This window comes from Eschrichtius robustus, chromosome 14, assembly GCF_028021215.1.
Source record: "Eschrichtius robustus isolate mEscRob2 chromosome 14, mEscRob2.pri, whole genome shotgun sequence".
Classification (NCBI taxonomy): domain Eukaryota; kingdom Metazoa; phylum Chordata; class Mammalia; order Artiodactyla; family Eschrichtiidae; genus Eschrichtius; species Eschrichtius robustus.
In genome coordinates this window covers 39074879-39085914 of record NC_090837.1, presented here as the reverse complement: position 1 = coordinate 39085914, position 11036 = coordinate 39074879, and the positions used below count along the sequence as shown (strand labels likewise).

The 11036-nt window shown below is 40.7% G+C and overlaps 1 protein-coding gene across 2 annotated transcripts in view; it reads left to right on the top strand.

The window, feature by feature from the left end:
* Window positions 1-333: 333 nt before the first annotated feature.
* ABHD3 (abhydrolase domain containing 3, phospholipase) overlaps window positions 334-11036 on the top strand; it is a 44224-nt gene continuing 33521 nt past the window's right edge. For both annotated transcript variants that reach the window (XM_068562963.1, XM_068562962.1), the window contains exons 1-3: window positions 334-597; window positions 1062-1225; window positions 2281-2463. In XM_068562963.1, coding sequence (XP_068419064.1) covers window positions 436-597; window positions 1062-1225; window positions 2281-2463 — 509 coding nt within the window. In that variant the 5' untranslated portion in view covers window positions 334-435. The remainder of the gene's footprint in view (window positions 598-1061; window positions 1226-2280; window positions 2464-11036) is intronic.

The window sequence follows — 11036 nt, the reverse complement described above, 5'->3', positions numbered from 1 at the left end:
TGCGGAATGGTTCAAGGTCACTGGGGCAGGTGCCCGCCCCGGGGCCTGAACGCGCGCTGCCAGACCCATTTCCTTCTCCGAAATGGCACCCGCTCTCTCCCCACTCTGGGGGTTCACTTAGGCTGACTGCGACCCGGCCGAGAGAACGCCATCCGCCGTCGCGGGGGCCAAGCTTGGAAACGCGCCGCAAGAAGGTTCCTGAGTGGCAGGCGGTGGGGGGCGGACCGGGGGAAGCCGGGGCGGAGCCGGCGGAGTACAGCGTGCCGGGCTACGCCTCCCGGGGCCACTGGGCCGCGCCCGTTGGCGGAAGCCCGGCTCAGCCCGGCAGGAGACGCTCTGGTCAAGGGTCCGCGGCGGCGCCGCCGCGCCCGCTTTCGCTGCTTGCCCGCTAACTGGCCTCCAGCCGCAGCACCCGCGCGCCGCGGTCCCCGGGCCATGCAGCGCTTAGCTATGGACCTGCGGATGCTCTCCCGGGAGCTCTCGCTCTACCTGGAGCATCAAGTCCGGATCAGTTTATTCGGTTCGGGAGTAGGCTTATCCCTGATCCTGGGCTTCAGCTTCGCTTACGCCTGCTACTACATGAGCAGCATTGCCAAGGTGAGCCGGGGGATGGCGCGGGCGCCGGGCGCAGGGCCGCGGGCAGCTCTGCCGGGAGTGACAGCAGCAGGCGAAGCCGGAGGTGCCGCTGTCTGGGGCGAGTGTCTGGGGCCGTCCGGGGGGCCCTTTCCCCGGCATCTGATGGACGCCCTCTGAGCGCGCGGGACCCTGCTGACCTCGGCGCGGGCGGCACTGCCCTGTCACCATTCGCTAACCTGGTAAAGCAGCTCCGGGATGCTCTAGCACTTCTGAGGATGACTCCCGTGTGTCAACTCTCTCCATTCCCTAGAAGGGTTTAATAAACCACTGTTAAGTTCGTTGCGTTTGAATTATTTGCATCAGGCTTCCAGAAGGATATGTAATCAGACGGATCTCGCGCTAGGGACGAGTTTGCGCTTGTTTCTGGTTTACAGTTGGCAGAAACTTTGTTCTGGACACTTCACTGATACTGGCTTTCCCCACAGAAGCCCCAGTTAGTGACAGGGGGTGAGAGTTTCAGCCGCTTCCTTCAGGACCACTGTCCTGTGGTGACAGAAACGTACTACCCGACGGTCTGGTGCTGGGAGAGTCGAGGACAGACACTGCTGAGACCTTTCATCACTTCCAAGCCTCCGGTGAAGTATAGGAAGTAAGTAAAGTTCCATTTTCAGTCATTTCTTCAAAATCACAGTGTTTTGCATACTCCCAGTTTTTGGTTAATACAACCTCCGGTTTAGTTAAGTATATAGAAAAGCAAGGGGGAATGAAGGTGGAAGGCACGTCTGCCACATACACACGCAGCTGCAGGAAAATATTCAGGTGTTACCTTTCACCACTGTTGGGGGGAGGTGCTCTGATGTAAATGGTTTATTTTCTAAGATGAGAGAAGTGTTTGGGGGTTACTCTTTTTCCAATTTGTCATGCCTCTGTCCCTGAGGACCTAGATCCTTTGATGATATGCATTGAGCTGGCGGTGGGGGTGAGAAGGATGCCAATTAATGTGGATTTTCTGTGATGGACCCCAGTGAAAGGACTTTGTATTGATAAGCAAATGGGTTCTTGTGGATAAAGTCCTTGAGGTGTTAAAGATATGGTCCAGAATATATCAGTAACCAGGAGATTTAAATGGTGCCTATTATTAATTTTACTGAGTCATCTAGTCCTTCTGGAGTCTCTTTTGTTGCCTGGAACTTGACTATTCGTTTGGGAAAATTCTTCAAGTTCATAGATACTATGTGAGAAGTACTTTGAAATGTTTAAGAAGCAAATTTTGCAATATGCTCTGTGAGGAGACTGCATTATTGAGTGAAACGGCTAGAGCGGTGATCAGATCAGCAGTCTACTTATTCAAGATTCCCTGTTGAATTATTTGGGTGACCTCAGTCAAATAGGGGTTAAATGCTGGGTATTTCAGAGTAATGAGGAAATGATTAAGATAAATATTTGAAGTAGTTTGAAGCCCATTTTTACATACTATCTTTTACTGATCTTGCTGGAAATGCTTTATGATACTAATTTCATGACATTCATGTGATGAAAGAAAGTGACGTGTGTGTTAGTGGATGCTGGAAAAAAGTTATTTTGAGAGGACCAAATAATGGCATATATATATATACAGAGAGAGAGAGAGAGAGAATTAGGAACTAATATTAAGACATGACTTGAAACACTAAAAGAGTATGTCTTTTGTGTTATTTCTTTCAGTGAACTTATTAAAACTGCAGATGGAGGACAGATTTCACTGGACTGGTTTGATGATGATAACAGTAAGTGTTATATGGATGCCAGCACCAGACCTACTATCTTATTGTTGCCTGGCCTCACTGGAACAAGCAAGGAATCGTATATCCTTCATATGATTCACCTTAGTGAAGAATTGGGATACAGGTACCAGTGAAAGATTTCTTCTGTTTTTCACTTAATTCATTCTAAATGAAGCTTAAATATGTCTGCATGTTTGTTTCCGAAATACTTGTTATTTCTTGCATGGATTATGCAATCTCCTAAATTATTATTTTTCCCTGCTTCCTCCTTTCCCTCTTTTTTCAGGAAAATGCATAACTGAATCATTGCACAGGAAATAGCACTTAGGCACTCAGCAGATTTTGGTTGAATGAATGCATGAAATTAGAATCACTTAGGAATTGACATAGGACCCAGGGCTAAGAAGCAGTAGGCCACAGTGAAGGGATTGCTAGGAGAATAGCAATTACAAACCCCTGAGAGACTGCACAATGTCCCTCATGTCATACTACACATTTGGGCGCTGGATCCACTAATCTTGCCTCATCAGCTCAGATCCCAAGTGTAAAAAATATTCAGAATCAGCTTGTAGGTCATCCTTATTTTTCCAAAGGTGATCTGTGCCTTTTCTGTCCACCTGAGTTTGCAGGTGAACATGGCTAGGGTCCAGTTAATGATGGCACAGCATTTTTAAGTAATCATTATTCAACTCAGTCACCAGATACTATTTAATTTTTGCAAGCAACTTAGCAACTTTAAGTTTCTGGTTCCATTCTAAAATTTCAAAGCAGATTCATTGTGAAAGGTACTGCTTTTTTGAGCCTCAGTCTTTTTTAGCCAATGGTAATTATTGTAGTGGAACACTCTGAGTTGCATTTAAAGTCAAGCTGTATCTTTTCTTAAACTCAAAACACTTGTGTGAAAAACTGATATTGACTTTATGTTAATAAAAACATTTTGATATAAAGAAGAAAATGCCATAATAGCTAATTCAATTTTAACAAGTTAACTCTGATCTTTTACAGATAAAGTCTATTTTGTTCATGAGGTGACAGTCTCTTGAAAGCTTTGATATGGTGTTCCAGAATTATGGTTCCAATTAAATTTGCAGTATAAGCAATAGCAGGAATTTATCATTGGATATCATTGGATACAATGTTTAAGCACCATTCAGTTAGATATGAGGCTTGATTCCAATTTTTTGCCAAAACTTAGTCATGCTCAGAAAATACAGATTATAAAGCCTTTTGTGCATATTTAAATTGCTGATTCTATACCTTGCCTGAACTGTCTCCCAAGACTTAGAAAGTGCTTTTAAAAACAATGTAGTCGACAGGGGAGGGGAGGAGGGAGAGGGATGGACTGGGAGTTTGGGGTTAGTAGATGCAAGCTATTACATTTAGAATGGATAAACAACAAGGTCCTACTGTAGAACACAGGGAACTATATCCAATCTCCCGGGATAAACCATAATGGAAAAGAATATTTAAAAAAAAAGAATGTATATATGTGTATAAGTGAGTCACTTGCCTGTACAGCAGAAATTAGCACAACATTGTAAATCAATTATACTTCAATAAATAAAAAAAACAAAAACCAACCAACAAACAAAACACAATGTAGTTGAAACTCAAGGACTGAATCTCATAAGCTCTAGAGTTACCAGTATGCATGGCTTTTTTCCATTACTTGTAAAAGTTGCCAAATTTTATTACCATGGCTACTGTTACACTGTGCTTCAAAGATGTAGGAAGGTTCTAGCTTCCCTAAGGGTTAAAATCTCTTCTACTGATTCAGAAATTTTATTGAGAATGTATGATAGAAGGAAGGCTCTACGCTGGGTACTGTGAGGAGATACAAAGAGTTGTGGGAATTGTCCTTACCATAAGGAGCCTATGAGAGGGTAAGGCTGGACCAGATCACTGTCAGCTGCTTGAAGACCCAGCTTAGTTGGGTTTAGAGAACTCTAACGCTGAATCACACTGGGCTTGAAGGTAGCAGAATGCATAAGTAAGCAATGACCAGTAAACTTTTCAGTGGCCTTTGGACCTATCCTCATTTGTTTCTAACTGCAAGGAATCTCTGAATCTAGGTCGGAGAGGGTTAGCTTTTGTTGTATAACAAACTCTCCCCAAACTTAGTGGCTAAAAACAACATTTCTGCTCACAATCTGTGGGCCAGCAATTTGGGCTGAGCTCAGCCAGGTGGTTCTTCTGGTCTTGGCCGGGATCACTCGTGCATTTGTGGTCAGCAGCCTGGACAACTCTGGGCTTGGGAGCCATCAGCAGGGATGACTCATCTCAGCTCCATGTGGTCTCTCATCCACCGTCAGGCTCACCCCAAGTTCACTGGGCGGCACAGTGTTCCAAGAGTGCAAAAGTGACAGCTGCCAGGCTTCTTCAGGCCCAAGCTGAGAACTCTCACAATGTTGCTTCTGCCATGTTGTAGTCAGGTCATGTGGGCACCCTTGAGTCAGAGGGTAGGAATTTAGACTCCTCCTCTTGATAGGAAGGGCTATTAAATGTGTTTACAATCTACCGCAGACAGCTAGGTAGTTTCAAAGACCACTGATGAAAAAAATGGATCTGGAACTTTGGCACAAGGCTGTGTTGAGTCCTTAGGTTGCAAAACAGATCTAAGTCACTGATAGCCTTGCATGGGATCCAGTAGGTAACAGAGCTTGGGGAAGGCTGTGTAATATGGGGGAATGTGCATGGGCTTTAGAGCCAGGTCTGGGTTCAAATGTTGGAACTGCCACTTACTGAGTGACCCTAGGCAACTAATTGTTAACTTCCCCAATGTAGCTTCTCACTTACTACAGAGTTTAAACGAATTAGAATGTGTAAAGTGTTTGGTTTCATGCCTTGAACAAAATGGGTCTTTAGAAATGTTTTGTCTTCCTTCCTAGACCTTCTGTTCCCTGAGCAAAGTAGAACATTTTTTTATAGTTTAAAGAGCAAGTATGAGCAAACCTACCTCTTGGGAAACATCTAGTTTCCTTGCTTTGATATTATGATAATGTCTCTTATACAGTGGAGCTGCATAGGCAGTACAAGCACCCCAATAGCGTGAGGGTGCACTTGCCTTCAGGCCCCAGTTACTATCTTATGTGCAGTTTGAGTATGTAGGGAGGGTCATGGACTCTGTCAGTTCACCAGGGAACCATTGATGCTTTACTGGTGAGATATGGTTTAGACTTCAGAGAAAACCTAACTCCTGGCATATGGACAAATGAAACATAAGGGTTTACTGTTGTTACTGTTAAGTAAATTTTTTTTCCTGTACCTGAAAACTAACAAAACTTTTCTGTTAAGGTCCACTAATTCAAAATTAATAATGAAAGGAAACTAAGCTAAGGTTCGTTTAAGGTAATTGTGAGTAAAGGTTAAGAAGTCAAAAGGAAATGGAGTTGAATGGGAAATACTTGGGCCGCCTTCATTGGCAGAGTACATTATGTACTCCCTGAATAAACTTGCCCCTGAGAGGAGAAGAGAACTTGCTGAGCCAGACGACCCAGTCATTCTTCAAAATTGTATCAATCAGGCAAGTCCTTCATCTCCTGGAGGGCACGTGAAGTAAGAAAGGCCAGGAGGCCAGGAGTGCATTTAGAGAGAAGCCCTCATAGAAACCAGAGGACTGGAGAAAAAGTCATTCCCTCTAATAAGTTACACCCATATGATTGATAAAGTAGTTAGAAATCTCATCCATTTCTTCAAGATTTCTTTTTAAAAAATTCTATTCAGTAATATAGCTGAATAGATATTATTTTGTATACCAGGATAATATCCTATTTTCTTAAATCTCTTACCCATTCTCTGAATTAAGTTACAGCATTTCAACTAAAGTCAGGGAGAAAAACAGTAACTCTGAGAGCATCTTAATCATCTTTTACTCTGACCTCTTTTACTGAGAGCCTTCATCTACTATTTTATTCCACCCCCAACTAATATTAAAAAAAAGTGACCCATCCAGAATTATGTACTAATAAGCTCATTGAAATCTAGGTCAGTCATTAAGTATTTTGGTATAGTAAAGTACAGTATCAGAACCTATATTCCCAAAGAGCATTTGCACAGTCTAGTGGAAGTGACAAAGAGTATTCAGTAGTAGGGAAGAAATGCATTAGAGAGGACCAGGATTGGCAACAACTGACAGAAAACTCAAAATAACAGTGACTTAAACAAAATACAAGTTTATTTCTCTCTCACGTGAAAATCCAAGAAGGTAGATTGGGACTCTATAGTGTCAGAAAACTAAGTTTCTTTTATCATGTTGCTTCATAACCCATGGCTGCTTCAGCTCCAGCTATCGCATCTGCATTCTAACACCCAAGAAAGAGAAAAAAGGGAGACTAGAGAATGCAGCATCTCCCTTTAAAGATGCTTTCCAGCAAGTATGCATACCAGTTTTGCTTTTGTCACGTGGGCCTGCTCTTCCTTAGCTGGAAGGGAGGTTTGGAAGTAAAATCTTTATTTTGCGCAGCCATGTACCTAATTGAAATTGGGGGATTCTGTTACTGAGGGAAAAAGGGGAGGGTGGATATTGGGAGATAACTGACAGTCTCTAGCACTGACTGGTCAGAGTGTTGCAAGTGCCAGGATTCTGGACTATCAGAAGCAAGCGAGACATTTTATAGAGAGAAGAAATAGGTCAGCAGGGTCAGATGCAGCTGAAAGGGCAAGGAGAATGAGGGTGGATAAAGCACAATTTGAGAAGATTCATTAGAGCAGGAGGAAGGAAGCCCAACTGCTGTGGCAAAGATGACCTCAGGAGACAAGAGCAGGAGTGGGTCACACATTTTTTGTTTGTTTGTTTTGGGGTTTTTTTGTTTTTTGTTTTTGGCTGCACGGCTTGCGGGATCTTAGTTCCCTGACCAGGGTTGGAACCCAGGCCTCCTAAAGTGGAAACGCAGAGAGAGTCCTTACCACTGGACCTCCAGGGAATTCCTGGGTCACACATTTGTTAAGTTTTGACAGAGAAAGGAGAGAAACAGCAGAAGAGGGCAAAGGGATCAACTGAGGAATTTGTCAAGATTGTAGGCTTATGTTTCAAGAAATTTCCTTCTTGCCACATTTAAAAAAAATACTTACAGAAAGCACTGATTTTCTTCTGTGGTTTGATAGGATCAAGATCTCCTGTGCTTCACTGCAGAGCCCACTATTGGTAGCAAGGATGCCATTGTCCATAATTTATCTTTCTGAGAGATTTGAAGTGGGAGATGATTTTAAAGAGGTTAAAATTTGACTACTTTTAAATGTTCCATCCCTTTCCAGTTTGGAGTTTGGACCTGCACATTTTTTATTTAGAGGAAGTAGCACCAGCGGAGACTAAGCTTTAGGTGACGTTTAGCATTTTCTGAAGCATTAGGAGTACATTGGAGGGTCATCCAAAGACTCTTCCTGAGGGAGGAAGGAAGGGGAGGTTGAACTAAGGAAAATCAGGCAGTGAAACAAAAAGACAAGTTGTGACTACTCTCCAATCTAAAAGCAGTATCTTAGATAAGATGTCATTTAAAATTAACACCAGAATGTTTTTATCTCAAAGTATTTTTATCATTTGTTGTTAAAATAATTTGATTTTTAAAGTTTTGAGAATGAGTCAGTTAACTGATTATTCATGAGACTGGGTAGATGAAATAATGCTAAGTGTTAGAAAGCACTGAATAGAGAACTTAGCTTATTTAATGGCATTTCTGGGAAAAGTTATGGTGGATACCGACAAGTGATCCTATTCTCTAGGGAATAGAGCTGCTGGATGTTCCACTATAAAATGATACCTTAATTAACAAACTTTCAGGCACAAAGCTCTTTTTATCAGAGCTGGCATGCACTCAAAGGGTACCCTATGTTCAGAGCACCCATCCTCTTTGGAAAAAGAGACTTTAATGTCACTAGTTTAGACAGCACAGGGCAGTGTAGTGAGCTAGTTAAGTGGATCACTGAGTCAGATCTGCCTGCATTCAGATCCCAACTCTGTCACACACTACCTGTGTATCCAGGGATGAATTATTTAGTCACCCTGTGCCTCAATTGTCTCATCTGTACAGATACCTAGACTTCATAGGGTTATAAGGATTGCATGTAATGTATATGAAGAACCTTGGCCCATGATGAACATTTTTTAAAGTATTAAGCTATGAAAGTTAAAGGAGTGAGTCAGGCCATTGTCTGGCTTAGAAAAGAGCCTTGCTCTTTTAGTCTGGTCAGATGAAAATGAGGTACTTACTGTCTCAGCCCTATTACCAGGTGAGAAACCATCCCAGGAGGGCCCAGAGATAGCAGTGTGACTGGCCAGGCAGCGGGTGGAACAGGGAGAAGGAAGGTAATGCCTTGCTAAGATGGAGCGGCCGCTGGAATCTGCATCCTGGAACACATACATGTCTCTGACTCGGTTTTGGGAAATAAAGTTGCCAGCAGTGATCTGTGACACTGGAATAATTCCTATTAGTTCATATAATTAGTGTAGAACACTTTTGTTCTTAAATAGGGTTTTCTGTAGGTTAGTTCAACTGGGTCTTAAGTTAACAGAATGTACAGAAATACCAAAGAGACCTAGCTAGAATTCAAATGAGTAAGATAAAATATGAGAACGTCAGAAAGCAACTGAGTAAATGTTAGGGAAAATGAGAGAGCTAATGGGAAAAAAAAGATTCCAGTAAAATATTTTAAGAGATTGCTGAAAGAGAACTCTTGATGTTAATTGTATAATAAGGTTTTTAGCTTCCTCACATCAAAGATAACTTTGACTCTTTTTCCCCTTGTGGCCACTGGTTTTGAAATATTATGCCTAATAAATTGCATTTAATTAAATATTAACTTGTTGGTCTTTTTTTGTTTTAAATTCGTAGGGCCACTTAGAGCTTATGATCAGCAAAAAATAATTAGAATTGCCATTTTTGTTTACTATAATTAAATTTAGCTTAGTTGAGTGCCTGCCGCATGATAGGCCCCATACTAGGTGCTATACATAGGTTATCTTATTTAATATGTACTCAATTCCAAGATATGTATTATTATCCCCATTCTACCAACCAAAAACAGAACTACAGTGTTAGTAATTTCACCAAAATTAGACAGTGTGTGACAGGGTTAAGGTTCACCTGTACAGCCTTGCTGCAGAAAAATGTATGATTTCTGTTAGGCTATTTGAAAAATTGGTCATTTTTGAAAACTCTCCTTTACTACTTTTTTACGCCCTTGGATGTCTCAGGCTCCTAACTTGGGAACAAGTAGCTCCTCAAATCCCATGATTGTTGCCTATCAGGATAATGTAGACCTGTAATATCATAGGACTCAGTTTTATGAGGGGAATTCAAGACAGGACAGGCAAATAAGTCATGTTTCCTACTCAGGGAATAGATTTTATAGGGAAAGAGTTGAAACAAGAGAATGAGGTTCTTGAATTATGAATGTAACTTTCAGTGTTCTCCATTACCATGTGATAATCAGCAGTTGGGTATTAATACAGTCAGTAATATATTCTTGTTAACTACGTGTTTGATTTCTGATGCTTCATATTCTAGAAGAAGGTACATGAATTATGTTTATCTGTCATAATCCCTTTATGACCTTAGTGAGGTTGGAAATGTTCAGGTATTATCATTTTTTAAAAAGAATGTGTATTATGCTGTTGGATGTAGTGTTATATAAATGTAAGTTAGGTTAAGACAGTTGATAGTGTTATTGATACACTTTATACCTTTATTAATTTTTTTGTCTCTTTGATGGAAAGATGTTAAAATCAACTATGATTGTGGATTTTCTCTGATTCCATTTAATTCTGTCCATTTTTGCTTTGTGTATTTGGAAACTCTGTTATTACTCACATATACATTTATGATTGTTAATCTTCCTATGAATGAACTCTTATGTCATTATGAAATGTCCTTCTTTATCTCTGGTTGTGATATCAATCTGATGTTACCGTAGCCACTCCAGCCTTCTTATGCTTACCGTTTACGTGATATATCTTTTTTTATATGTTATCTTTCAAAATATCTGTGTTTATATTTAAAGTGTATTGCTTGTAGACAGCATATAGTTGGGTCCTGAAGGTTTTATCCAGTCTGACAATTTCTGCCTTTTAATTAGAGTTTTTAGTTCAATCACATTTAATGTCATTATTGATATGGTAGATATAAAGTTTATCATTTTAGTATTTGTTTTCTGATTTTTGATTCCCTCATTCCCCTTTCGCTTTTCTCTCTCTTTTTGAGTCGATTAGTTGTGTCTTTTTATCAAATTTGCAAAAATTTTGGCCATTATTTCTTCACATATTTTTTCTGCCCTATTCTCTCCTCTCTTTCTGGGACCAAAATTACATGTATGTTAGATCTTTTGATAATGTACCCAAAATCAATGACGTTCTACTCATTTTTTTCAATCTTTTTTTCTCCCTCATGTTGAGATTGGAACTGCAATTTGCAAATCCAGTGAACTTTTTATTTCAGATATTGTATTTTTTTAATCTAGATTTTCCATTTTTGATAGGTTTTATTCCTCTGCTGCTATTTCCTTTTTTTAAAAAAAAATTCATTACAAGCTTATTTTCTTCTGTGTCCTTGAGTATAGTTATAATAGCTGCTTTAAATCCTCACCTATTAATTCTAACACCTGGACTGTCTCAGGATCAGTTACATTGATTATCTTATCTCTTGAGTATGGGTCATGTTCTTCTGTTTCTTCATGGTCTAGTAATTTTAGATTTTGTTCTGGACA